Below are 26,797 nucleotides of genomic sequence, written 5' to 3' on the forward strand. Positions count from 1 at the left end.
CATCAATAAAGTAGTTTTTTTTATTGATGGTTTAACCTATGTATGTGCTAGGCAACATAAAAAATTATAAAAATAAAATAAAATCATTAATAGCAAGTAAAGCTAATGTAAAATCTGCTCATCTCCAGCAGCTCCTGGGCTTCTGATGTGTCTACCTCTGAATGTAAAAACAACACCATGAACCCTGCACAGTCCTTGTACTTATTTCTGGGTTTTCATTTTTTTTATGCTGCCTTTCCTGTGTATGTATACTGGAGTTAAACGTCTCATATATTTTATTCTGTCACTTGTTCGGTCCCTTTTCTGATCTCCCCATGAGTTAATTATTGCTTTTTTTTCATGCTGTGACTTTTCCTCTGTGACTGCAGTCGACCACCGTGGTTTGACCTCCCGCCTCCTCCATACCCTCCTGATGGTGAGGCTGCGTGTGCCACAGAGCCACCTGTTTATGAAGCGTCCACACAAGCCAGTGCGACTCCCGCAGTCCGACCCGAGAGAGCACAAGTACACAGCATCAGTCCTGCAGTCAGATGTGAAGCAGCACATCCTCAAACCCTCACTTCAGCTCCACAGCAGCTATAGCTGTCCAGTGAGGGGACACAAAGACACTTGTATATAGGACACAGAGACATGTATGGGGCTTACTGTGGGGAAGAATAAAAGACCACACAGAGTGCCACAGAAGACATCTTTTTTTACTCAGAGTGATTTCCAGAGTACAAATCGCCATCTTCTGGGAAAAATGTGACATTACAGAAGCTCATGAAAGGACACTTCGTGAAAGGACACTGTAGAGAGTGAGAAATCTTCTTCACACCTCTGAGATGTGACTGATCTCCTACACAAGACTGATCTAGACATTTTATTAATGATGCAGGCACCAAACGAGTAGCACTCAAGTACTAAAATACTAAAAACTCTCCTGAGTGGTTCTTTATTCATACTTATTTCTTTCTGTGTTTGTTTTTCATTCAACACTTTATAATATTGTGGAAAAACCACTATGCAATGTGAACTGTGTAAGATGTAAAGAGAAAATGATACAAGTATGTAAAGAATTCCAGGTAGTCCTACCCCATACACCATTCTTATCATTAAAGCACTTAATAATTTATCTTCTTCCTACACTTTTGCTCATCGTGTTCCCTTCAGTGATTTCTCAGATTCAGTCTGCAGTAAACTCTAATAATCCTTCAGCTACTTTCACGCTAGCACAGTTTTCTCACTGAAAGTGCTGAATGAGATTCTGACTGTCATTCCAATAAATGTTCAAACTTCCACGGGTTTGTCCACGTGCACATGAACAATTCACGATCCTTCAATAATCATTAGAAATCTTTAGATGACAATCTGTTTATAATATGTTTGTGCTGGAGTTATTGTCTGTAGAAGGTAAACTAATAAAGTAGATGAAACGGCTCAAAATACGCATAACCATGACAACATGTGGTCAGCAGCTTGTGGTGTTCTCTGTATTTCTGCACACATTTGTTGCAATTTTACAGGTCAGTGTGAGTGACGTGTTATTCTAAACCAGCACTGTTTAGTATCTCCATTTAGGTTCCTGTAACCATCTGAATGCTGTAAAGGTTTGTATTGTGGAGCATTTTTTTTACTGCAGCAGACGTTTCCCATGTTTCATTAACCTGCTGTCCTTTACTGTGCCCAAAATCTTAGAACACAATCACTTGGATTTGTACTAAATTTAAATTTATTCAATTAAAATATTTATACAGTATACCCTCGCTGTCCACTTTATTAGGAATACCTGTACAACTTCACATTCATGCAGTTTTCAAATCAGCCAATCACATGGCAGCAGCGCAGCGCATTCATTTATTCAGATACGGATAAAGAGCTTCAGGTAATGTTCACATTAATTATCAGAATGGGGCAAAAGTGTGATCTCTGTGACATCGATTGTGACTGGGATGTAGGTGTCAGGGTGAAATTGCCTTGTTGATATGGATGGATTTTCCAGCCAGCAAACCCTCTGCTCACAGGGTGTGGTGGTGGTGGTGGTGGTGGTGGTGTATTTTTGCACCATTCCCATGGGTTCAGCAGTGTCTGAAAAACACAAACCATGACCCAGTTAACGTCACAGACATGACACCTTTTTCATTCTGAAGTTTGATCATTAACTGAACATTAACCGAAGCTCTTGACTTGTATCTGCAGGATTGAATGCATTGTGCTGCTGCTACACGATTGGCTGATTAGATAAGTGCGTGCTTGGATGTACAGATGTTCCTAATAAAGTGGACATTCATTGTAAATACCTCATGCCAAAAATAAGTGGTTACACCAATTCTGCCTAATTAGTCAGCTTATCTATCTCAGTTTATTACCAGTGACTGAACTGGAAAAAAAACCTTACCGAAGTCAAGTGTGAAAGCAGCCGCCGGAATGCTGGGTTGTATGTGGCCTTGTTTCTGAAAAATACAGTCTTAATCTCTTACTATATAACAGTAGAGTATAGTTCCGTTATTTTTAGTGAAATGAACTGTATTTCTCACAGATCACTCTATAATAATTTGACATTATCTCCTCCAGGCCAGTGTGCCTGCTGTTCCATTAACCCTCTGCATGCCGTGAGCAGGATCTAGCTGGTGCATGCTGTAATTAATCTGTACTAAATCCCACAGTGCCTTACAGATTAAAGTGTTCGGAGGTCCAGAAAATGTAGCCATTAATTACACTTGATTGTAAGAGCTTCAGTTTTGAAGTCACATGATTACTTCCTTTGTGTCTGACAATCGGTGTATTTGGTTCGGCGTGAATGAAATGTGGCTGTTTTAATAGTTTTACATTCTAGAATCAATCCCATTATTTAAAAGCTAAGAAAATGTGTTTTTATTTAAAAAAAAATGTTGTAAACAAGCTGTAAACAAGACTAGTGTTCATTTCTAAACTGCCTCTTAAGGGTTGATGTGTTCACTGTGGAGTACAGAATTACAGAAGTGAAGGATAAGAACTTGTTTAATGCTGGGTTTTTTTTGTTGTTCTTGTCAGACTTGAAGGTTTTAAGTAAAAGGTTTTTCTCATCTGAGAGAAAGTGGATGTATTTAACATTGTGAATATGTTAAACTGTACAAACATGTACATAAAAAAGCTTTGCTTCTGTCTTTTTCTTCACCCCAAGCCATTAAACTACAGTGCTCCATGGAGGAGATCAGCTTGTGGTGATAGAAATGTGTGTAAAGTTTGACCAAAGCAGAATTTCTATTATGTGGAATCGTGGTTTAAAATAAAATAAAATAAAACCTATGGCTCATATTGTCATTGTACATTTTTCCAGTGAAGCAGTGGATGCTTATAGAAATGATTCAACACCGTACTTTTTTTTTCCAGATTTAATAAGCTCATAAATAACTATTACTACATTCACCAAATAATATATTACCTCACACTTCATCCAGATAAAAAAGGTACGATTAAAACTTTCACAGCATTAAAATATCAGGGAATCTTACATCATCATCTTAATAATATGTAGCTCTGCTTTCTGCCTAGTTTTAACAAGATTTAAAAACCGCTGTCCTTTATATTACAGACTTCGTTATAAAGAATTACATCAGTTCACATCACTGGCCTTGTTGCCTTGTATTGTGCCTAGTGCATGATGGGAACAGGAATGCTTTTCTGTGGCGAGAACACACAGTGTGTAAACATTTCACTGCATTTAGTACACTGCTGTACGCTTCAGGAACGCTCATGCAGCAAGTCAGTAAGTGCTTGTGTACAGCAACGACCAGCAGGTAATACTGTGGCACTTCACATGTCAGATTGTGGCTCCAAGTGAAGAACAAATATAACTGCATAAGGGAGAAGAGAGGAATTCAGATTACAGCTCATCAGAGGAAGAAATATCACTGGGTTAGACCGAGCCTGAGCTTTACTGACGGCGGGACATTGTGCATTAGCGCTGTGTTCACATCACATGCCTGTTTTTCTTTCTTTATACATTTTCCTTCATTTTTCTCTTCTTCTCTCCTTCATTCCCCCACAACCAGCTGGCTTCTCATTTTCAAATCTTCGGCGTTGGAATAATATTGAGCTCCAAAGAAAATAGTTTGATTCGTGAATAGTACAAAAGCTATTCAAATTTTTGTTTTGTTTTTTTGTTCACTTTTAAAGCTATGATATTTAAATTTCAAAGCTGCTTCTATCAGTTAAGGAACGTTCTGAATCTCCCACTCATCATATACCACAGTGTTAAGAGCAGTGTACGTTGAAATTCAGGCCGAGTGACGTGGAAAAAGGATGCGAGCTTGAGCGTGTGCACCTTCGTCGTATGATCTGTCAGTCTTCTTTTCGGTCCAGTTCTACAGCAGCTAGGTGATTTTTTTTTGGTTGTAATATTTGCTATTTGTAATTTCTAGCACACAGAAATCTAAAGCTGGAGATGAAGGTAGACGTCCAATAGCGGCAGCGCTGTTTCGTTGTGACTGACCGTCTCTTTATGTTGTTAAACCACTGTGTAATATTGAGTGGCTGCAGTCGATCCTCCTGCTGTGCAGTGAGCTCAGCTTCATCCTCATCCAGTTCTCCTCACCCTCAGGCTTCAGTGCAGCTCTGGGCTCTCAGTCTCAGGTGAGGAACTGGGTGTTATTTGCCCAGATCCCTAATTGTTAGTGGGCAGGGTGAGAGGGATCACCTTGGGGGTGGTCCTTTATAGTGACCTCTGTGTAAGAGAAGGGCAGGCAGCGTCAGACACTTCCTGAAGTGCTCCAGCTCAGCCTGCATTCGCTCCCTGTCAAGCGCCAGCCGCTGCCTCTGTGCCAACAGCTCCTGATGAACCAAAGAGAAAATGTCAGTAAAAAAAAAGTTCATGTAGAAATTGATGAACTTCCAAAAAATCTGTCACTATCTAAAAAAAAAAAAAAAAGAAACAGCTAAAGACTCTTCTGTGAATACTGAACTAACCCCTAACTTACACCTCTGCTCTGTGCACTTGACTCTTCTACCACTCCTCTGTACTCCTCTAATAATCTTATATCGTAGTGCTACATATAATGTCCTCTGTTTGAGACATCTCTTTGCTTGTGTTTCTCATTTCTAAGTCATTTTGGATAAAATCCTCTTGTTGAATACATAAAAGTAAATGTGAATGTTTTCACTGTGCATTTGGTGTTAAAGCCATAGCTGGATTTTTGAGAAATGCATTATTCTAAACACACACAAACGCTGGTCAAACTTCAAGAGCTTTGGCCTAAAACATTAACGCAGACACAGATCTTATGATGGCATTATGGCTGATCATTAACTTACCCCCATAGTGACAGAGAGCTGATCAGCTGTAACACTCAGGTGATAGTGCTGAGCCTCCATTCTCCTACACTCACTCTGCAGAACCTCACTTTCTATATCCCTCTCTGTGAAAAAACACACACACACGCGCCAGTGTACTGGAGTCAATGCATGAGCAAAACTGGAAGGCCATATCATCTGCTGGCCTAAGAGTAAAACTCACCATCCATGTACTCCTGATAAGCTTCCACTATGGCTTCAATACCCTTCCATTTGTGGCTGTACTCCTCTTCCTCCTCTTCATCATCTTCTTCTTCTTCCTCCTCAGTGGAGTCTTCCTCAGCAGATCGCTCATCACTCAGCCCTGACTCATGGTGCACTGCGGGATGGCAGGAGTGGCCATTGGTTTGAGAGTAAGGTAGTCTGTTTGGCGCCCTCTGGTGCTCTGGCAGGTTGTAACGTACAATGTTGTTGAGCTTGTGGTTTGGCTCAGGAACTCCTGACACACCTGCTGAGTAAGATTGTGTAAAGTTATTGCTCGGACATTCGGTGAGGTTTTATTTATGAAGCCTCACTTAACACCTTGATGCCTCGCTGTACATGCCACAACAGCTTAAAAAAAGTTTTTTGTTTGTTTTTAACAGCTTTTGTAAAAATGCCAGCTTAATGGTGTTGCCCATTAGGAAACAGCAAGTCCTATTTTTTTGCATGACATTGTGAGACTTTTCAGCTGGCTTACAGTTTAAGGTTCCCCTAGATTCAAGGTAGGGTCTCCGAAATGCTTCAAAAAACTAAGTCGGGCCGAATACTAAACAAAAATCAAAACAAAGGTGTAGCCAATGAGCAGAAGGGGGCGGGTCTTGTCAATATGTGCGGAGAGTGTTCAGTGCGCATGTGTGACATTAGCAGAAAGCGGTTTTAACATTGACATGGAGGATAAAAACACAGAAATAAGGCGAAGAAAGGCTTATGGTAAGGTAAGAAGTAAGACCCGTGTTAATATAGGATCAGCTTTCCAGCGCTGGAGAGAACTGAAGGAGCAGGAAGTTGGCGCATATTCACAGATTGGAGTTTCCCGAGTCAATAACTCCTGAGCTAAATGCTGTTACTACACAAATAACACCTGTTTTCTATTGTAATGTAATCTAGTAATGTAGAGACGCAGCTACAACCGCGTTTTGCTAGTAACAGTGTTTAGCTCAGGAGTTATTTGACTCGGGAAACTCCAGTCTGTGAATATGTGGCCAACTTTACTTAAGACACCGAGGTGCTTTTTTCCTTCTCGATAATTGAGTAACGTTGGTTTTGCTTTGTTTCACAGAACTAATATATGCCGTCCTTTGCATGAATAATCTTGTGTGTCATTTTTGCTCGTTTGTTTATCTGCAATCGTAATTTTCTTCCCTTCAGCTATGATAAAGACACATTTCTTTCCATTAGTTGCCTGGGTGTATGTGTATGTATGTGTGGGCGGAGCTATAAATACAGGGGTGGGACCCATTTGGGTTAGGGGCGTGTTTGTTTTGGTGATTTTATATGTCAACGTTGGCTTTCAAAAATCGGAGACCCCACCTTTAACTAAATATGGTGCTGTTGAGAGGATATAAAGCAGTGCAATTAGCATCAGTTTCCTCTCACCTTTGGGTTTGTGCTGGGATTTATGTGTAGACTGCAGTACAGACTGGTGGAAGTGTTGTGCAAACTCCTCAGCACTGAGGCTCTCCCAGGGGCGAGACCTGCTGTGGTCAGTCAGGCCATTGAGCCCATGAGGCCGCTCCTTTAGCTGAGGGAGAGGAGGTCTGGAGCTGTTCTGAAGGCTTGGTGCTCTCCTGATCGGCGGAGCTTCTCCCAAACGAGACTGGTCCTGCAGCGGGGCGAGTGGAGGAGGCTCTTTAGGGCGCGAGTGGTCAGATAGCTGTGAAGGCCTGTGAAGGTCGGCCTGGCTGACACTGTAAAGATGTCTGGTAGGTCCAGGAGGAGTGACGCTACGGGAATTTGGTTGGGGCTCTCCGTTTGTCTGGCAGGGTGTGGAGGGTGTTGTAGGATCTGAGACAGATAAATATCACACAATTAGAAAAAGAGGGTCAGATACAGTGAATACAGTATTCAACCTCCTTAAACTTTTCCACATTTATCACAAGTGTTGCAACCTGATATGTCGAGAAATTACTACTCTTCAAAGTAAACATTACATTTCTTAGATTTACATTTAAATCCAAATGATATGCCTATGGATTATCCCCCAAATTAGTTCTAGTGCATCCAGTCAAATAATTACCTGTACAATTCAAGTAACATGTGACCCCAATATTAATATACTATCAATATAATATATAAACACATATTCTGTCTCAAAAGTTTTTCGGTTTAAATTAATCTTTGTGTCTCAGTAAAAATAACTGCCTTCTTATGTAAATCAAACAGTGCTCCTAGTTCCAGGTTGTACTCGTCCAAAGCGAGTGTTAGAACGGTTAGTACGTCTGCAAGGCAGTGAAGTTTACACAGGGAAAACAGGATGGATTGATGGTGTTTAAGTCGTACCACAGGCAGTAGATGGAGGGCTGGAGCAGGGTGTGTGCGTAGCGTATCGGAGTGTGTCCAGAGTGACGGTTTTCTTTTTGATGGCATCTAGTAGACTCACTACTTTCTCTTTTTCTATAGTGGTGATAAACACAAAAATGTTTCAAACAGACTTCTAAAAACATATTAAATTGAGATTTAGAAAATTAATTACATAATGTTGAGTGTCAGTATCTCTGATAGACTATGATGCATAAAAATGTAATAAATACTGAGGATATAAATGTGTGTGTGTGTGTGTGTGTGTGTGTGTGTGTATACACACCTATCCTTTGCTCTTGGCTGACATGGTTGAGGTTGAACATGTTGAGGAAATGTTTCTTGTTCTCTAGTTCAGGTGCCCTGTCCATCTCCTCGGGTGTGTAGCGGGTGGACAGGGTGGGCGTGTGTGTGGGCGGAGTCTGATGTTTACTCTGAGCAGGTACCGGAGAAGGGCTACGCTCCCTCATCATCTTTCTCCTCTTCTTCCTCTTCCTTTCCAACAGCTCGTCTCGCTGGGACAGTGTTTTCAATCCAAATACAGCCAGGAAGTCCAGTTTCTGCAGAGAAGGGGGGAGGGGGTGTAAATAACTCAACAGAAGCAGGAGAAGGAGGGAGGAGTAGGTCAGGTGGATAACGGAGGGAGAAGTACCTCTTTAGACAGGTCCAGTTTGAGAGGAGGCTGTTCAGTCACTCTCCTTAGGTGAGCTCTTACTTCTTCTTCATCACTCTCATCATAAGAGTCATCCAGCTCATAGTAATAACCTAAAACACAGAGCAAACACAGAGACGTTACATACGTGTAATGTTAATAAAATTATTATTATGTAATTATTAAAGTTTGATACTTGGAAAGTTGATTTCAGTATTGGTCCAGTTTAGAGACCCAAAACAAGTTGAGGGATAAGAGATAAGTCATGGAGTTTGTACCCTTTTCTCTGGCTTCTCTGCGTCTCTTCTCCTCCAGGTCGAGTTTGCTCAGAAGAGTTCTGTGTTGCTGCAGTGCGTTATCATACACCAGTGTTGGTTCTCGTGCGGGGCACTGAGGGAAGACTCTGATAGGGGATCCAGCTCTTTTGGTTCCTCTCAGCTCTCCAAAGGGAGTAGTCAGTGAAAAAGAGAGCCTCTGCTTGTTCACAATACTCTGGCTTGACTTCTCCTGCTCTGTGAGGAAGGAGCTGGGCTCAAGGAGGCCAGGTGTCCTCTGAGGAAGGCTCCTGTCTGTGCACTCAGGTTTAGTAAGTCCTGGAGGTGGACGGCTTGGGGGGAAAGAAGGCTCGTATGCCCGACGCGGGTGTGAGGGAGAGTTGATGAGGGACACAGGATTCCAGAGAGTGGTGGGAGGGTTAGGAGGGTTGGGTTTGGGGGAGATGAGAGGAGGTGGTGCTCTCAGGTGGTGAGGTAGCTCCCTGTTGTTCAAGTCCTGGTGGAGTAAGTGAGGCCTGTGTGCAGTGAAACCAAACAGAGTTAGTCAATATGGACACAAGATGGCACCATTCTACAACACGTTACAACACAGGAAACAAGACTGTCTGGCTTCTCCGTCAAGAAATCACTTCAAGCTTTCTGTTTATTTTTTGGAACAGGGTACTTCAAGATCATGGTACATCAACAGGATGAGAGGTTAAAAAAGATCAGTGTTATTAATATTGAGGATATGTGGTTAAAAACGCTGATCGGTAAATAAACAAAGAGTAAGTGAAGGACAGAAATACATATGTAGATCTTAATTCAGATCCCAAATAAGCCAGACAGAGGTGACAGTGTCAATGAAAACTCCCTATTTTGGGGGAAAAACTTGGAAGAGGTGCCCTGCGATGGGTTGGCACTCTGTCCAGGGTGTATCCTGCCTTGATGCCCGATGACGCCTGAGATAGGCACAGGCTCCCCGTGACCCGAGGTAGTTCGGATAAGCGGTAGAAAATGAATGAATGAGTGAACTTGGAAGAAGAAGCAGACTCAGGGGAAAACAATTTCTTCTGGAGGACCCTGAATAGTAGGATTATAATCATCACACTCTTACTGACTGTATACAATGACATCAGACATTACTTGGTGTGTATAAGGATGTTTTAGCATATTGTGCTAAGAACATGACATGATCCTCCTCTTCATGATGTCTTCATGATTACAGGACCAGTTCTGAGGTAAGATTATCTACTGAAACGAAGATAAGTCTTGGACATAAACTGAAGACAAATCCTTTAGTGTATGCATCAAATTGTATGTGTGTAGGTGGGGGGGCGCTTTAACTTTTCTGGCCTGAATTCCTGAAGATTTAAAAACAGCCAAATAGTTAAGACCAAATAAACAACCCAGAGCGAGGCAGATGATTTAAAACTGAACCATATAAAGCTTTCCATAATCAGAACCCTGACCAGGACAAAGGTGTTCTGCAATTATCTCACCTCTGTGAGTCTGTCTGAGGTTCCTGTATCTCTGGCTCTGTGCTGTGCTGTGAACACTCAGACATCAGGCCCTGCCTGTCTGCTGTGTCTGCTCTCAGCCTTCTCTGCCGTGCCAGCCATCTCTCCTCCTCTCCCTGGCGCTGGAGGAGCAGAGCACCCGGCCCTACCCTCTCTCCAGGGGTGGGCACCAGGCTGGGCACTGGGAGTGGAGCGGGACCACCAGGGGAGGGATACAGGCCAGGCTGCAGAGGCTTTGGGGCCAGGAGTGTTGGATCTTTGGTTTTCTCTGAGGAGGAAATACATTCCGTTCAATAAATCAGCATATCATCAAATCATCAATAAATCACCACAGAGCAGCAGAGCATCTATCAGCATGTTGTTCATTTTTATAAGTTTAATCTTACTAAACTTCTCCAGCATTTTGTCAAAGTAATCTCTACTTATCCCGATGTAACGCAGTATGCATGATTTCCCCAGGCGATAGTTTTGGTAATGGTTTTGAAATTTTTCCATGTGTTTTTGCAGAAATTATACTTCAAAGCTATTTGTAAATGAAGCGAGATCATGAAATGAAACACCAAAATTAGTAGATAAATGAAATTAACTTACAGAAATTAACTTTAGTAACTAAATTAGTAATATAAGTAACTGAAATGACTTTTTAATGTTTTCTTAAAATCACAAAATAAAAGCATTGTTGATTTATTACACCATGTCTGCTTCTTGCTAGCATTATAACTTGTTATGCTTAATTCATGTAACACAGTTGCATATTTGAAACATTTCCAAACAACTTCCATTGAGTGGTGATTTCGGTCAAATGGTATTTTATTAGACCAGAAAAACGTGTTGAAGTTATTCTATGGTGTCTGTGTTAAACACACTTATGTGTTTGGTTAAAGATTAAGGTGGAAAAGCTTATATTTAATGGTATATGGGTGAGTGTACTGTAGGTGTGCACCTGCGTACCTGCTCGGTTTGGTGTTAGCTTGGCTCTGTCTTCTCTCTGCTGCCTGTGAGAGAGTGTGTGTGTGTGTGTGTGTAGCTCCTGACTCAGGACATGCTTCTCCATGGCCCGAACCACCTGAACTTCCCTCTCTTTTGCCCTCTCTTTCTGTCGCTCCAGCTCTCTTTCTCTTTCCTCCTCCCTTTCCCTTTCTCGTACACGCTCTCGTTCCCTCTCTCGCTCTCGCTCTCTCTCACGCTCTTTTTCTCTCTCTGCCTCATGAGCTCTCTCCTTCTCTCGCTCCCGCTCTCTCTCGTGCTGGCGAAGCTTGTCCTCCATCTGCAGCCTGTCAGAGATTCACACACACACACACACACACACACACACACACACACACACACACACACACACACACACACACACACACACACACACACACACACACACACACACACACACACACACACAGGGTGTGAGATGCAACACTCTCCACAGGAACATAAAGGACACACTCAGAGGGAGGCAACAGGAACACAAGAAGTGTTGATGCTGTTTACTACTGAGCATGAGGAGGAAAAGTTGAACAGATTACAGGCCACATGGGGTGTGTATGTGTGCATGGGCGTCAACATGCATGTATGTGTGTACGAGTCACGGCACATATGTGTTACAGAGAGAAAATGGTGACATATACAAACAGAATTGTACCATAGCTATCAAGGTCAATTTATTTCAGCCAAATTTAAGTTTATGTATGATAAATTTCCAGAGCAATGCCTGATTCAGAACTATTTGGATGAACTGACAAGTAAAACAGAGCCAGGCATCCTGCAAGCAATATAAATTCTGAGTGTGTGTGTGTGTGTGTGTGTACCTCTTGCTCTGCAGGGCTGTCAGAGACTGATGGCTGAGCTCTGCAGGGTAGCGCACCCCTGGCAGGTGGAGGTGAGCAGTGCTGGGATGCAGGGAGGGCACGGCTCCCCCCGCTGGCAGCTGGTAGTAGGGTGAGCGCAGGGCAGATAAACAGAGGGACTCATCCATTCTGCCCAGCGGCAGGGGGAAAGAAAGGAAAGAACAGCTCATTAGTGGAACCTACTGCTGCATCACTATCTCGGTCTCCTCATTTCATTAACCCTAGCTCTCTGCCTTTCCTTTACACACACACAGAGACACACAGAGACACACAGAGACACACAGAGACACACAGAGACACACAGAGACACACACACACACACACACAGAGGTCACCAGTAAAGGCAATTTCAGCCACTGCCTCTCTGCCTCCACTGAGAAGCATGCTGTGAGAGTGTGTTCTTTGTTTAGATATGTTTTTAAAATGTGGACTATTTAAAATGAAACAGACATATAAATACATTAACAACAATTAATAATGCCAAAAAAATCCCAACAAAAGATGCAATGCAGTCTCTTGGTGGGATGCTGGTCCAACACAGGACACACACACACTCTTAGGAGAAATTTCCCATAGAAAATCCACCTTCAGGCAGGTTTTTGAACAGTGGGAGGATACGACAGAATCCAGAAGAAACACACAAAGGTTTCTGAAGATGAATGAGTGAGATTTGCACTGCTATTATTAATGCTAACAAAACCTCCTCGGAACAACTACACACAAAATCATGCATTCAGTTGTTCATGTTAATATCTCTGTTGTATATAAACAATTATAGATCTGATTTTTGAAATATGTTCTTGACCTGACATACACACACACCTGTATGACGATAGGGCAGGGTAGGCCAGGTATCCTGAGCGAAAGTACCCGGGGTCCAGCCCTAATGGGAGTGAAGATAATCTCAAGTCTTCAGCAGAACCATAGGGGCGGAACCCACTGCGCAGGTATTCCTCTGGCACCGCCCCCAAGGGCACTGCACCAACTGGCACAGCCCCCGACTGCAGAACATGAGGCATCTGACGTGATAAACTGAGAGAGAGAGAGAGAGAGAATATCTTATAAAACAAATATATTAATAGAACGCTATATGTTAAAGGTAACATTAAAGGTAGTCTATACATGTGTCTGGCTCTTACTTAAGGGCTTGTAGACGAGGATCCTGCATTACTGCACTGGGGTTCAGGCCAAAAGGATAAGGTGCTCCCATGATGTGAGGGGGAAGTGAGGAGACGTTCTTCTCCTGAGTCGCAGTAGGAGGAGGAGGAGGGTCTGAGGTCAGCCGCTCTCGAGCAGGCCCTCTCAATGCAGCCTCAGCCTAGAAACACAAAAAAATGTGATTAATGTTATTATCTTAACTATAAGTGCCATATCAGGTCAAATGTGCATTTATTTTTTGCATTCGGGTCTTTTAAATCTGTTCTTAAATTATGTCAAACAATTTATTTTATTCAGTTTGTTTTGGTTTCCTAAAATAGGAGCAGGAGCTAGAATAATTGCTGACCCTATATGGCTGTAATAGCCATACTTAAAGACTTTCGTCTGTCCGTGGCCTTATCTATTGTAAAGCAGCCACAAAGCAAGGCAGAAGAAAAATGTAGAACAGTCAACAGAAGAATGCAAAGCATATATTTTGCATGAAGTTTTTAGCATGTAAATGTGATTCAAAGCAGCTTTCTAATGACTACAGCACTCCTTGTCTGGCATGAGACAAGGCCACATCACCAAGACAAGTGCAGAGTATGTGTACGTTTTGTTTAAACCCAAAAGCACAAATATACTTTATCCTCACCATGCATGTGTCTATGCACGGTACCAATGCAAGCAGCGTTGTTCACATACTCGCTTATGTATCTTATTCACATATGGAGAATTAAATGCAGCATCCACTAGATGGCAATTCAGAGTCAAAACATCTCTCTCTGTACATCTGGCTTCCAAGTCAAACTGAATGTTAGCGATTACACACAGCTGACGATTTCCCTTTCAAACTTTCTGCAGTGGGAATGATTGATGCCATTGGGCTGCGTCTTAAATCGAAAACTCAGATCTTACATTTAAAAATTATTAATACAAATTCCAGAGGTACTCAAAACAGCCCCTTCAGTAGAATTAAGAAGTTTTTTTAAATTTAAAGACACTGTTTTACCTACTTGATGGTAATGTTCAATAATGTTCTAGAATAGCGTAGAAGTATGCACAGTGTTACGTTGTATAGTCAGTTAGGGATACAGTGAGTAATGGTCCTATATTGTCTCCATTATTTACATTGGTATCACGTCACTCAAACCCGCTGGGCCTAAATCTAAAGACCTGAACAAGTGATGCGCCAAATTTACACATGGAGGCCATTTTGTCTATGCACGGTTACAGAAAGTAAAAATCAGCTTTAAGTGTGTGTGTGTGTGTGTGTGTGTGTGTGTGTAAGTGTATGCGTGAGTGTGTGTTTAGGGGCCAGAATCATAGCTTTTTTTTTTTAAATCCTCTTTATTGCTGGCAGCAAAGCCTTCAGAGCAGCTCCTTTCCTCCACCTCCTCTGGGCAGAAGCACAGAAGCCCTTTGTGTGTGAGGAGAAAGCCTGGTTTGATCGGGGGAAGTGGGCATTGTCTGAACTGCTCCCCCAGTGACTGCACAGCCAAACACTCTCACAGAAGCACTGAGAGATCAAGCCTGAACAAACAAACCCATCAAACCCATTAACAAACACACAGACACGCACACGCACGCCTGGAAAGCAGTAAACCCGCATCTTTCAACAATCCCCATTATACTGGCCCTTTCTTATACCCTGTAACCTCATTGCACCCTGACTGAACCCCATTTAACCCTGAACAACTGGACTGCACATGAGCATTCACTCCAACATGCACACACACCATCTTTAGATTCCTGCCTCATGTACTGTATACCCTAAAGCTGATTTATGCTTTAAGCCAACCAAAGCTAAGTGGACTATCCTTGTTTTTTTCATGTCTTATAATTACATAATTACATTACATTACTAATTCAGAAAGCTTGGGGAGGGAGGCCTTCACACGGTCAGCACTAACACTAGTATTAAAGGACAATTTGTTTAGTATAGTGCTGCACTAAAAGCCTTACTCCTCCTGAGATGTTATTAAACCACAGGATTTTGTTGTTATATTGTGCCACTGACAGGAAAGTCAGTCATACTGCGTTACGAGCAGTGTAGCTATTATCCTTTTCAACTCGTTCCATTTTACACCAAGTAGCTTTTAAGCTACTTAATCAATCATTCCTTATTGTTGTGATAACTCAGGATTTCATTAGTTCATTTGTTCTCGAAGCACTAACATATCCCAAACCTTTTTTTCCCCAAACATCACCACAAAAGTGGTGAAGAGACAGACAGATGATAGAAAGGTAGAATGCGGAAAACACTATCTCTATCCATCCAGCTCTATCCTTACAAAACCACCTCATATCTTTACAGACATTTTTACCATGGAGTCAGACATCCATCAGGAGTGACATGCAGAGATAAAAACAAGAGAGCAGAAGGAAAGGAAAGAGAGAGGTACAGAAGAGGAAAGAGATCCGGAAGGAGAGACAGTGTGTGTTTGGAGAGCTTTGACAGGTCCCATGCCAATTGGGTGAATTTCTCTAATGGCTCATACAGAAGGAGAGATTATTGCTGGTGGTATTGTGTCCTTTCTGTGACCTTACACAACACAAGGGTGGAGATACAGAGAGGAAAGTCTCGTCCTCATTTAACTACAAGTCACAAGATTTCACTAGACTACTCAGTGTGTCACTGTGAGATGGCTGCTTGCACTTTTCTTTATCAGCATCCAAATACTTATGCACAAAGTATATAGTGTATGTATACAATTTTATAGCATAAATAATGTGAGGAGTGTGTTCACACCATTGCAAATTTATTTAAAATTAAAAACAAACAAACAAAAAAAAAAGATGCACTTATTCAACCAGAAAAAAAAAACTGTGGATGTTGGACACCTCATGCTTGCATAATGAAAAAGGGGCGGGGCTACCAAGATTTCAATATGGCTGATGACCCTCTGGTGGAAAAGACCTTTTACAAATGTTCTTTACATGAGCCCATGTTCTGCAATTTATTTTTCAACATTTCAATAATTCAGCACATTTTACTAAAATTAGAGGCATCGCAATCTGTGTGTTTGACGTCATTTTCCATCTTCGGGTAAACAGTGTATATTTTCAGTTAGCATTCCATCTGAGGTAATACTAGTGTTCTAAAATGCATCCACTAGACAGTGGAGTATACATAGAACATAACATAAGTGCATAGTGTATAGTAAGTCATTTGGGACACTGTTTGGGACGAGGAGCCGTGTCTCACCTGTCTCCCTTCACTCCTCCACATTCCATTGACTGTTTTTGTAGGAGCGATGGTGACCACGGGTGGCGTACTCGACACACTGTGGGTGGCAGAAGGAGCCCCAAGACCAGGCCCTGACACTAATGAAACCCGCTTGGGTGTGCCCACTGGAGAGCTGTGATTGGTGGCTGGAGAGGAAACAGGAGAAGATTCGCCACTGATGGGGCCTGAGGATAAAAAGAACACAAGCAAGATTTCAGTTCAGGAGCAGAGAATAACGCAAGGATAAAGCAGTGTGACTCAACTCGTCCATCACCATTTTTCATTCAGAGAGAAGTCAAACAACGTGTCAAACCTGTGAGGGACATTATCAAGTCTTACAGCTAGATAAAGTTACTCAGTACTCGATTTACAAGTCCTGTCACAAAGCAAAATTCTCTCAGCACTCAGTGAGAAGCTATGCAGATGACAAATCTCCCAGCAATCCAGGAAAAAGAAACAACAAAAAGGAAAAAAGAGATAAAAGATCAGAGAAGTGGAAAGGCAGAGACTCTGTGTGTGTGTGTGTGTGTGTGTGTGTGTGTGTGTGTGTGTGTGTGTGTGTGTGTGTGTGTGCCAGAAAGCACAAGCAGGCTGTCAGATAAGTGTATGTGTATCATCACTTCCTGACTGCCAACCTCCTCGCTAACAAAGCCCTCTTCTCAATGACAGATCAGATGCCAGTTTACAAAGCTACAGAAACAAACAGTGATTAAAATCTCCCTGCAGTGAATACACACGTACACACACACACTTAACAGTGAAATGCAATCATATATACACACGCTCTGCTCACTTTCTCCCATTAATCTACTAAACCCATAGCAGTGCACTGTTTGTGTGTGTGTGTGTGTGTGTGTGTGTGTGTGTGTGTGTGTGTGTGTGTGTGTTCAGACCTTCAGAACAATTCACAGAAATATCAATGGTAAAACAAATCCAACCAGACACTGATAAGCAGGTTTACTTGTTGTGTGTGTGTGTGTGTGTGTGTATGTATGTGTGAGACAAATGAATTCAGTGACACAAACATGCAGATACACAAACAGAAAACATAACCCCTGTTCACAGCACCTGTCTGAGCCACCCAACAATAGGAGCAAAGTAGGTCAACCCCTCTCTGGGTGCCTGTCTTTGCACAGAGGTGATAAGTGTGTGCGCGCGCACGTGTGTGTGCATAAGCATCTGTCTTAAATTGTGAGTCCCTTTTACCAGTGTGTATACAGTATGTGTGTGAGTGTATTACTCTAAGCCAATGCTCAATCGCTTTAAAGTGGGCTACTCCCTGAGGAGGTTAGAGAAAATCTGCTTTACTGTGGCCTTTGATTAAGCCAAAGCTGTAGTCCAAGCAGTCACTGATCCACACACACACACACACACACAAATATGCATAAGTCAACAAAGGCAAATAACTCTAGTCAGCGGCAGTTTTCCCAAATGAGCTTAGCCATGCAGAGGCACTGCTGAAAAATAAACTACTGAGAAACATAGAGAGATAGAGAGAGAGAGAGAGAGAGAGAGAGAGAGAGATGGTGGGAGGGAAGGGGGGGAGTCCACAGACCAAGAGACAGGCATTATATAGCTCAGTAATCACTGAAGGTCCAACAGCAATTAGTCAAGAAATCCTATTGAGTCAGGTACACAGCTACTACTTCATCACACGGCTAAAAAAAAAAAGCAGGAGCAGTCAATACATTCCAGCACTTCTTCACTCCCCTGTCTCTATTTAATCAAAGCAAATAGGAAGAAATTTACCGATCAATGATCAAAGCTAAAAATAGTGACGTCTAAAAACATTCATCTAACCAAAATGACTCTGCCTGGAAAGTAATCATCTACCAGTGTCTCAAAGGTTATAGTTCTGTTTCAGTGACCTAAATATCACCATGTCTGCCAGAGAGCTTTTGCTGGACCCCAATTATATGCAATTTAACTTCATCCTATCACGGGCTCCCCCTAAATTTAGTGCAGACTGACGATCGAGTCGCAGACATATGTAACGTGTCAAAGCATTCGTCATTACAGCCAAAAACAAAAACCTGGAAACTGGTTAGAAATTAGCTTTAACTGCTAGTCGCTAGATTTATCATTTAGCCCATGTTTTTTATTTTCAGGATGACTCCAAGATGGCTCCAATTACCAGTCTGTAAGGTCTTAGAAAACTGAAATCGTCTTATTTTCATAATGTTTCTCTACCAAAGAACACTTTCATGGCTTTATCTGTTTGGCAAACATGGACAAGGGAATGTAAGATGCATCAGAGGATGATATTTTGGTGTCAGACAGCAGGCTATGGTTCATATGGAATACAAAAGAGTTTAAAGGAAACATATTACAACACAAGCAGCAGACAGCACGTTTTCCAACAGACATAAATCAACTTGATATCATATCAACGTGATATTTAGACTCTATCTGTTAATCCTGATAGTATCATAAATCACCCCAAGCCTGCAGTTCAGTGCATCTAAAGCATGTGTGCTATAATAACTGACAAGAACTTTGACACACTGCTTGACTCACCTATACTGGCAGTGTAAAGAGGTTTACAGAAGAACTCTTTGTCGACTGGTGTTTGAAATACATGAAGCAAATTCCAAACTACATGTATTACACTCTAACAATAAAGACATGAGAGAAAGTCTGAACAACGTGGTCCTTATCTAGTTTATATAACCGAACAGTACAGTAACATATCATTCTGGTAACAGGAGGTTTGTGGCATCTTGTCATCATCAAACTGAAATAAACTTACTCATAACTAGAAAATCTGCCCACAGAATAATCAGCCTCACACCTGAAAAGGAAAATTATACAGACATGAAACTTATTTTATAAATACAGAGAACATTTGTGCAGAATTGTGCAGCATGAATATATTGATGTCCTAACGTCCATTTACAGTAAATATTTCCTTTATAATAATAATAAAAAAAAAAATAAAATAAAAAAAAAATAAAAAAAGGAGAAAATGTCATATATCTTGTCTGCAGTAAACAAACATAGGACTGGGTGATATGATTACAATTCAATATTTGTATTTAAAGTTTCAATATCTATTGTGACATGGATGACATTCTATGTTTTATATGTTAAAAATCTTTGTTTATGTAGCTATGTATTAACTGGAAGCAGCTAATGCAATGTTAACATTTGCACAAACATTTTTTCTCTTTTCCAGTCTTAAATATTTGTAATATCTTTTTTAAAATGTAGAAAATCAAAACATTTGTTTTTACATTTATTGTCATTTTCAAATGGGACACTACAGTGAGAAAGCCTATAGATCATGATACATATTGTGTAGTAAAGAAATTCTTTTGTGAATTATATGATATCTTTCTTCTATCACCAGCCCTGAATTGTTCCTTTACTACAGATGCAGTGGATAGAGAAAAGCTTGAAGAATGTTTAACCATCATGTGCTCAGCTTCATGCTTGGGGTTGTAAAATGAATAAAGAAATAAAGATATATTTTATATATGTGTGTGTATATATAACAGGAAAAGAGGCTGTGAATGAAAGCAGCCTTATAGTCAAGCTAAAAGGCAGATAAGAGGAGATTCTAGCTTGAGAAGATTCATTAGCTGCCTTTTGAAAGGTTGAGGTTTCTTTATTAATAAGCTTAATAAACTACAATCAGTCTCTACGATGGGGTTTTGGGAATAGAGATAGTTCAGTGACGCACAGGGAGGCCAGTGCTATAATCACCTCTTAACAGCTGACAGAACTCTCCCAGAAGTTTTATTCTTTCTCAAGTTTTAAATGAAGTGACTCCTCAAATAACCCAATCAGTTCATCCACCTCTCTCCAGAAGCCCCCTCCTGAACTCTGACTTTCATCTGTAGCTTGTGGCTGAAAAAAATTCATGTACTGCAGAGTGCTAGTTTGATGGCTCGCGGCAAATTCCACACAAGCTCAAGCGTGTGTCAAACTATCATTAAAAAACAAAGAGAGCATGTGTATGTGTGCACTTGAGTATGTGTGTGTGTGTGTGTGTGTGTGTGTGTGCGTGTGTGTGTGGGGGTGGGTGTATCTGTGAGTCTCGTCTTTGGCTGTGGCTAGAACACAATCACACAGACAGATGGGGACTTCAACAATGTGCCAGCAAAATCCGTCAAATCCACATGCAAATATTATTCAAATCTATTCCGTGTGATCTGACCACAGCAACAGACCTTGGAGCACAGTGTAAAAGTGTGTGTGTGTGTGTGTGTGTGTGTGTGTGTGTGTGTGTGTGTGTGTGTGTGTAAAAGTGTACATGTAAAACCTGGACCAATTGTAACAACCGACCTTTTACTGCGTAGCCAGATTTAATTCTATATACTACAAACTGACATTTGCTGAATATCTGGTTTCCATCTATGTGCCACAATAACAACATTGCTGTAATAGTTACAGATATTGAAAGAGATTCAGCGCTCTTAATTAAAAATAATTGCAAGAAGATATACTTGGATTTACAAGCACCCGGCTGAATGAATACACTTACTTTAAACACCAAAATATCAAAATGAAAGTAAGCAGTGTGCGTCCTCTCCACATTAAACTACACATACGAATAAACTGCAGTGAAACAGGTTTACTTTGTAGATCATAAAAAAAAGGTCTTTACATTTTTATTACCGATATGAAAGAAATATCAAATAAATTAAACAACTTCGAACGATAGACAGGAAGACCACAAAGTCACAAAATAAAAAAGAAAATGAAGATTAGCTTTAAACTGAAAAAAGATATTATATGGCAAAAATACTCTTTTTATAAAAGCAAAAAGATTTTCTAGGTAAAGATATTTTAGCACTCTATTTCAGTCCCCCACACTGACTGGGTTTTAGTTGCTTATAAACAAAACCACTGTAGATGAAGCACAAACGTGCAGCTTTCAGTTGTACAAAAAAGACAATCACACTTTTTTTTGCAGGCAGCAGCAAGGTGCACAGATTAGATCTCTCTGCACAAGGCATGTGATATCTACTAAAGTTAAGGCACCACGAGGCTCAGCTTATTGTAGAACTGCACTGATCTTTAACAGACGGATTTGTCTGAGAGACAAAAGTGCTGGAAAAGGAACATGCACAAACATTCAAATAGCCTTCAACTGACACTGCTCAGCTGCCATACAGCACGAGTTGAGCAGAAAGAATAGAAAAAATACATGGAAGAGAGGAGGTGGAGGGATGCATGATGGAGAGATGAGAAAAGGATTTAAAACGATTTTAAGTCAAAGGTTGTGATGGTGTGTAAAAAGTGTGTAAATCTGTTGAGTATTAAATGCACAAGTCAGAGTCTGGCTGCATGTATGGAGTGATGAAGAAAGGGGTGGAGAAAAGGACAAATACAAAAGAGGGCAGTCAAGAGGACACACCCACCTCTGGGTTCCTCCGCCTGCTTGGCCAGTTTGCGGAGAGCAGCGGCAAATCCGGAGTGAGCGGACTGGGAAGCAGTGTTCCCATTGGCTAGAACTGTGCCGCTGATGGGGGAGGGGGTGAGAGGACTGACGGTCGCCGTGGTGCGTGTTGCCGTGGAGATCATTCCTAACGATGGCGACTTTGGCTCATGGCTCATGCCTGAAGAAGAGAGAAGAGCAATGGGGGAGGGGTCAAAGAGAAAGAGAGAGAGAGAGAGAGAGAGAGAGAGAGAGACTGATTTAAATGTGATCATGTCCTTTGCAGTCAGCAGATCTGAATGCAATTTGGCAAATATGCGAGAGACATGTTAGACATTGCTCTCTATCACCATCATCATTGTCAGAAAGTCAGAAACAGCTAAGGGAATATGTTTTAGCTGAATCCCAGTCATCACTCCAGTACAGTTCCAGAGATTTGTGAATTCAATGCGAAGCAGCAGTGAAGCTGTTCTGGGCTTTGTTTGTTTTTTTCCCCTCTCACACAAATCACTGTACAATCTTTATAAGCATCACATTCATATATATATATCAGCTTGGCATTTGTTTGGTGATAGTTCCTCACTATATAAGAGCATTTCTGTAGAAAATGCATAACCGGTCATCTCTCCATCAAAGTTGATGCAGAGATGATAGACCTCCGATTTACTAAAAAATAATTGATGGATTTAACTTCACCTCCTGAGGAAATCAATACCACACTTTAACAGCATCGATAAAGCTACAGAGAAGGTTTCATGAATATGGGAAGAACATGCTGTCTCACAATATGCACATGACAGTATAATGGATGAGTGTGTAAACTTCATTTACATTTACATGTATTCATTTGGCAGGTACGTTTATCAAAAGCCAATTATAAGTGAGGAAGAGTACTGAGCAGGTTAATGAGCTGACTGTGACAAAAAATGATGCTAACTGTAATTAGCTTTATTATTAGTATAATAGTACTTTCTTTGTGTATGTTTGTCCATCATGCTAAATATATTACTCCAATAACACACAGTAGGTTTTAAATAATATCTGATAGGGTGAGAGATATAATTACCCTTTTATTCCTTCATCCATCAGTTTTTTCCGTACCCAGTAAATAGAAATTATTCAGAACAACTTACTGTATTTAAAATGTTCTTTAAATGTAGCTGCTTTGATTACTGTGATGTATTGTGTAGGAGTTTGCCATATCTTCGACCTGAGTCAGTGGTCACATACTCACATTCATCATAAGCTCTATAACAGTAAACTCTGCTCCCTTCTGTCCTCATGTTGAACTGCAGGGAGCAATTATTAATGACACTAGCCACATTAGGGGCTCTAGTTAGCATATGTTGGTCCCCTGACTCCCCTAAAGTGAAAGTTCACTCCAGCTAGAGTCTCCATCACACATGTAAACACAACACACACAAGGACTTTCTGAAGCGCTGCTCAGATTCACTACACACACAGGTCATTCAGGTAAAAATATGAACAAGTAAGTACTCATTAGAAAACATCCATATATATGCACACACTGAATTTAGCATTCAAAGGTATTATTTATCTTATCCAAAATAAATCCAGACCTACCTAATGGATTATGCCAAAACCTTCAGCATCCAGTCATCCGCATACAACACTGTCCTGTGTAGTCTTTATTCTATTATTAAAAACAAACCACCACACTCACGGCTGCTTACTTGATCTTCTCCCTCATCCCAGCAGCACAGCACCTCACACTCGTTTACTCCCTGCAGCCAAACACACACACACACACACACACACACACACACACACTCCTTCTGTCTCGCTCTGTCTCTCAATCTAACAGCTGCTGTATCACATGACCTGCCCTCTAATTCACTTCCTCTTTTTCTATTTTTTTCCCCTCTCACAGACAAGTAAATGTTGTACAGTGACAAACCACACCCTCCTGTCGCCTCCTTATTGCCACACGCCACACCTTGTGATTCGTCTTTATTACTACAGACAATGGCATCCTCTATCTTCTCGTTTTGTTATTACAGGCCACACATACCCGTGTCTATGTAACTATATCCTCTACCTTAGCACAGGACTTTTTTCCTGAACAGCCCAATCACCCCAACCTCCCCTACCTCGGGACATTAGGCCACACCCTCCTTCCGAATCCCTGTACTAATCCCACCCATTCTGTACCGGGCCACACCCTCTGCTCTGGCTCCTCCCCCTCCACCGTGAAACAATTTCCATACATTCCATAAACAAAGATCAAGACCTCACTGCCTTAACAAGTTTCCCTACAGAATGAGAGACAGACAGAGAAAGAGTGAGAGAGAGACCCAAGCAGCAGAGGTGTGCAAAGTTGTTGTAGATGAATGATGTAAGTTATAAGCAACAGAAGGAAAAAACATCTTTCAACCTTGCAATTACACCGCATCACATTTAGACACGATGTTGCCTACACTAATCACCTTCCTTTTCTTGCTTTTATTTATAAACATGAAGTCATTCAGCCTCCCTACAAGTGTGTGCAGTCTGCTGTCTGACAGATTACTCACCTTAGATTATAGACATGTGGAAAGAAGAGCAGTATCTCACTAAGCTATAAAATCTGTTTTCTGATGTTAGGTACATGGATATGCACAAGTCCTTACACAGACAGTAACAGACAGAGTTAAGCCGGATTGTAGACCGCGTGTCTTACAAGAACTTGTTCGCTGTGGTTAAGAGCACTGGTTTCACATGTGCATAATGTACTTAACGCTAAACGATTTAGTGCCATTGTAGCCAAAGACAACAGGGGATAAAATTCAGGCAGAAAGTCTGAATTAAAATCCCCGAGTGAAACTGCTGCTACAATGCTCATCTAAAGCATATCAATGGGAGGATGGTGCAAATATCACAGGACAGATACAACTACAGTAGTGATACTGGCTAAATGTAAACACAATATGTTACCAGACAGATAAAAATCATATTTATTACTTAAGGATTTCTTTCTTTTTCTTCTATTTCTGCATGGGCCTGGATCACCAAGACTGAGAATGTATCATAGAGAACATAATTTTACATTCACTGCGTTTGGTGGACTTTATCCGGAGCGGCGTAAGTCTCTATCGATGAATACATAAACAATAGGATACAGAATTAAGATACCATCAACCTAAAACACTGTTCAGGTTTTTTTTAATATACACATAAAACAAACTTGCAGTACTATCAAGTCTGTGTGGATCATATAGTCTGACAGGCAATAATCTAAAAAAGGTCACTGTAAATAAACACATAGTTTAAAACTGGCTTGAGAACTGGCTTGAGAAAGAGAAAGAGAAAGAGAGAGAGAGAGAGAGAAAGGGGAACTGAGTGCATGTGGAAAAAAAAAAAACAATGAAACTCCCCAGGTTTAACAGATAGTTAGGAATGTTAACTTAACACCTCCTTCTCTCTTATTTCCCCCCACACCCATACTGAGAGGAGGATATGATGAGTGATGGTGTCAGACAGACGGTTTTCATCTCTGATCTAGCAGCGCTGGTGCATGGGAGTTGTTCAGTTGCTATCACCAAGAAACAAACACAGCCAGAGAATACAAACAAACACAAAGTGCAGGGATATAATAATAATTCTGTTTTATATACGGTGTTGTCTGTAACTAACCAGACTACAAGCGTATATCTGCACTATGATTTTTGGGATGAAATGCTGAACCATGCTGTGTCACTAGTAGTGCTCTTTGTCTGCACTTTAATTAGGTGACATCTTTCATTCTGAGCTGTTTGTATCTATTAAAGTGTGAGTCGCGTTTTTTTTATAGACACAATTCCCCTATTTCTGAAAACATTACTTCATCTGGAATACAATACTGTAAATGCTTTGTTTTTAAGATGAGCTGTCGACTTTTATGCACTTTAAAGGAAAAAGATTGTGTGAGATTTACGAACCTCAAAGTCATGCTAGCGTCTTCTTCTCTTTAACACGTCTATGCCCACTTCCTCAACAGCTACAGCAATCTGTTCTAGTTATTTTCATGACAGAAATTTCAAAATGTAATTGTTGATTCCGACACATACACAAGTGTCTCTAATCGATTTAATCAGTTTTTGAGCCTCATGGGTTTATTTTATTTCACTGCCACATTCTTAATCTTAGACAAAAGATGCAAAGGTCACATTTAGAATGAACTTTCTCTCATGAAAGAACTAATGATGCAGTGCATGAACTAATGATGCAGTGACACACAGCTGTTCAAGAAACAACTTAGCAACCAAATGACCAATTATCTCTATTACCTTAAAATAGAGCTGTAGGAAATTAGCTGTAGTAATCAGGCAGACATTCATACAAGAAAAAAGGAAAAGTATTCTGATTATCACAATGCTTACATAATTAAAAGTTTAAAAAAAATAGTTTTACTTATTATCGCTAATGTTTTTGAGCTAAACTACTCTTACATCAATTAACAGCCAAAAAAGCTCCTAAATAGCTCCTAAATATATTACATGTAATCATGCACTTTTTTGCTCACTACATATGTTCAACAGTGTTATCATGTTATACACTATGCAGTGAACATATACAGTATAAAAAGCCAGATAGCAAAAATATGAGTGGAAGTTTTCTCATGAGCTAAATATCTTTTTTCCATTCCTTTGTTTTTCTTCAGGAAATGCTTTGTCCTAATCAGAGACGTGGTGAATCCACATCCCTGGGACACCAGTCCATCACAAGGCATCATGCACACACCTTCTGTTTACCAACCACGTTGCAATTTAACATAGCCAGTCCACTTCCCTGCATGGTGGATAGCATGTGAGAGGATATGGCTTGCTCGTTAGGATAACAATTCATTCCAATTTTAAAACGTTATCATTTTTATTCAGAACTTTTATATTCCTGTAAAGTTGCTTTGTGAAAATGTGCATTGTTAAAAGCACTACATAAATAAAAGTTTACTGAAGTGAACACTGGAGAACCCAGAGGAAGCCACACTGACACC

General features: G+C 40.9%; 2 protein-coding genes across 5 annotated transcripts in view; one reads left to right on the forward strand and one right to left on the reverse strand.

The window, feature by feature from the left end:
• The window catches only part of ldlrad3 (low density lipoprotein receptor class A domain containing 3), a 93,786-nt gene extending 90,519 nt beyond the window's left edge, over positions 1–3,267 (forward strand). Inside the window, exon 6 of the mRNA XM_060887138.1 lies at positions 369–3,267. Within this exon, the coding sequence (XP_060743121.1) occupies positions 369–582 (214 nt within the window). The 3' untranslated portion in view covers positions 583–3,267. The remainder of the gene's footprint in view (positions 1–368) is intronic.
• A 91-nt stretch (positions 3,268–3,358) lies between these two features.
• Positions 3,359–26,797, reverse strand: part of LOC132857536 (genetic suppressor element 1-like) — a 43,810-nt gene continuing 20,371 nt past the window's right edge. For 2 of the 4 annotated variants that reach the window (XM_060887526.1, XM_060887528.1), the window contains exons 2-16: positions 21,809–22,006; positions 16,422–16,627; positions 13,216–13,394; positions 12,899–13,108; positions 12,038–12,205; positions 11,187–11,509; positions 10,218–10,503; positions 8,740–9,251; positions 8,462–8,574; positions 8,096–8,369; positions 7,792–7,905; positions 6,889–7,296; positions 5,474–5,761; positions 5,272–5,375; positions 3,359–4,791 (exon numbers count right to left, since the gene is read on the reverse strand). In XM_060887526.1, the coding sequence (XP_060743509.1) occupies positions 4,654–4,791; positions 5,272–5,375; positions 5,474–5,761; positions 6,889–7,296; positions 7,792–7,905; positions 8,096–8,369; positions 8,462–8,574; positions 8,740–9,251; positions 10,218–10,503; positions 11,187–11,509; positions 12,038–12,205; positions 12,899–13,108; positions 13,216–13,394; positions 16,422–16,627; positions 21,809–22,006 (3,521 nt within the window). In that variant the 3' untranslated portion in view covers positions 3,359–4,653. Of the gene's footprint in view, positions 4,792–5,271; positions 5,376–5,473; positions 5,762–6,888; positions 7,297–7,791; positions 7,906–8,095; positions 8,370–8,461; positions 8,575–8,739; positions 9,252–10,217; positions 10,504–11,186; positions 11,510–12,037; positions 12,206–12,898; positions 13,109–13,215; positions 13,395–16,421; positions 16,628–21,808; positions 22,007–23,409; positions 23,553–26,797 lie in introns of those variants that run through there. The other 2 variants (XM_060887529.1, XM_060887527.1) reach the window with 2 other exon arrangements.

The sequence above is a fragment of the Tachysurus vachellii genome, chromosome 14 (assembly GCF_030014155.1).
Source record: "Tachysurus vachellii isolate PV-2020 chromosome 14, HZAU_Pvac_v1, whole genome shotgun sequence".
Lineage (NCBI taxonomy): Eukaryota > Metazoa > Chordata > Actinopteri > Siluriformes > Bagridae > Tachysurus > Tachysurus vachellii.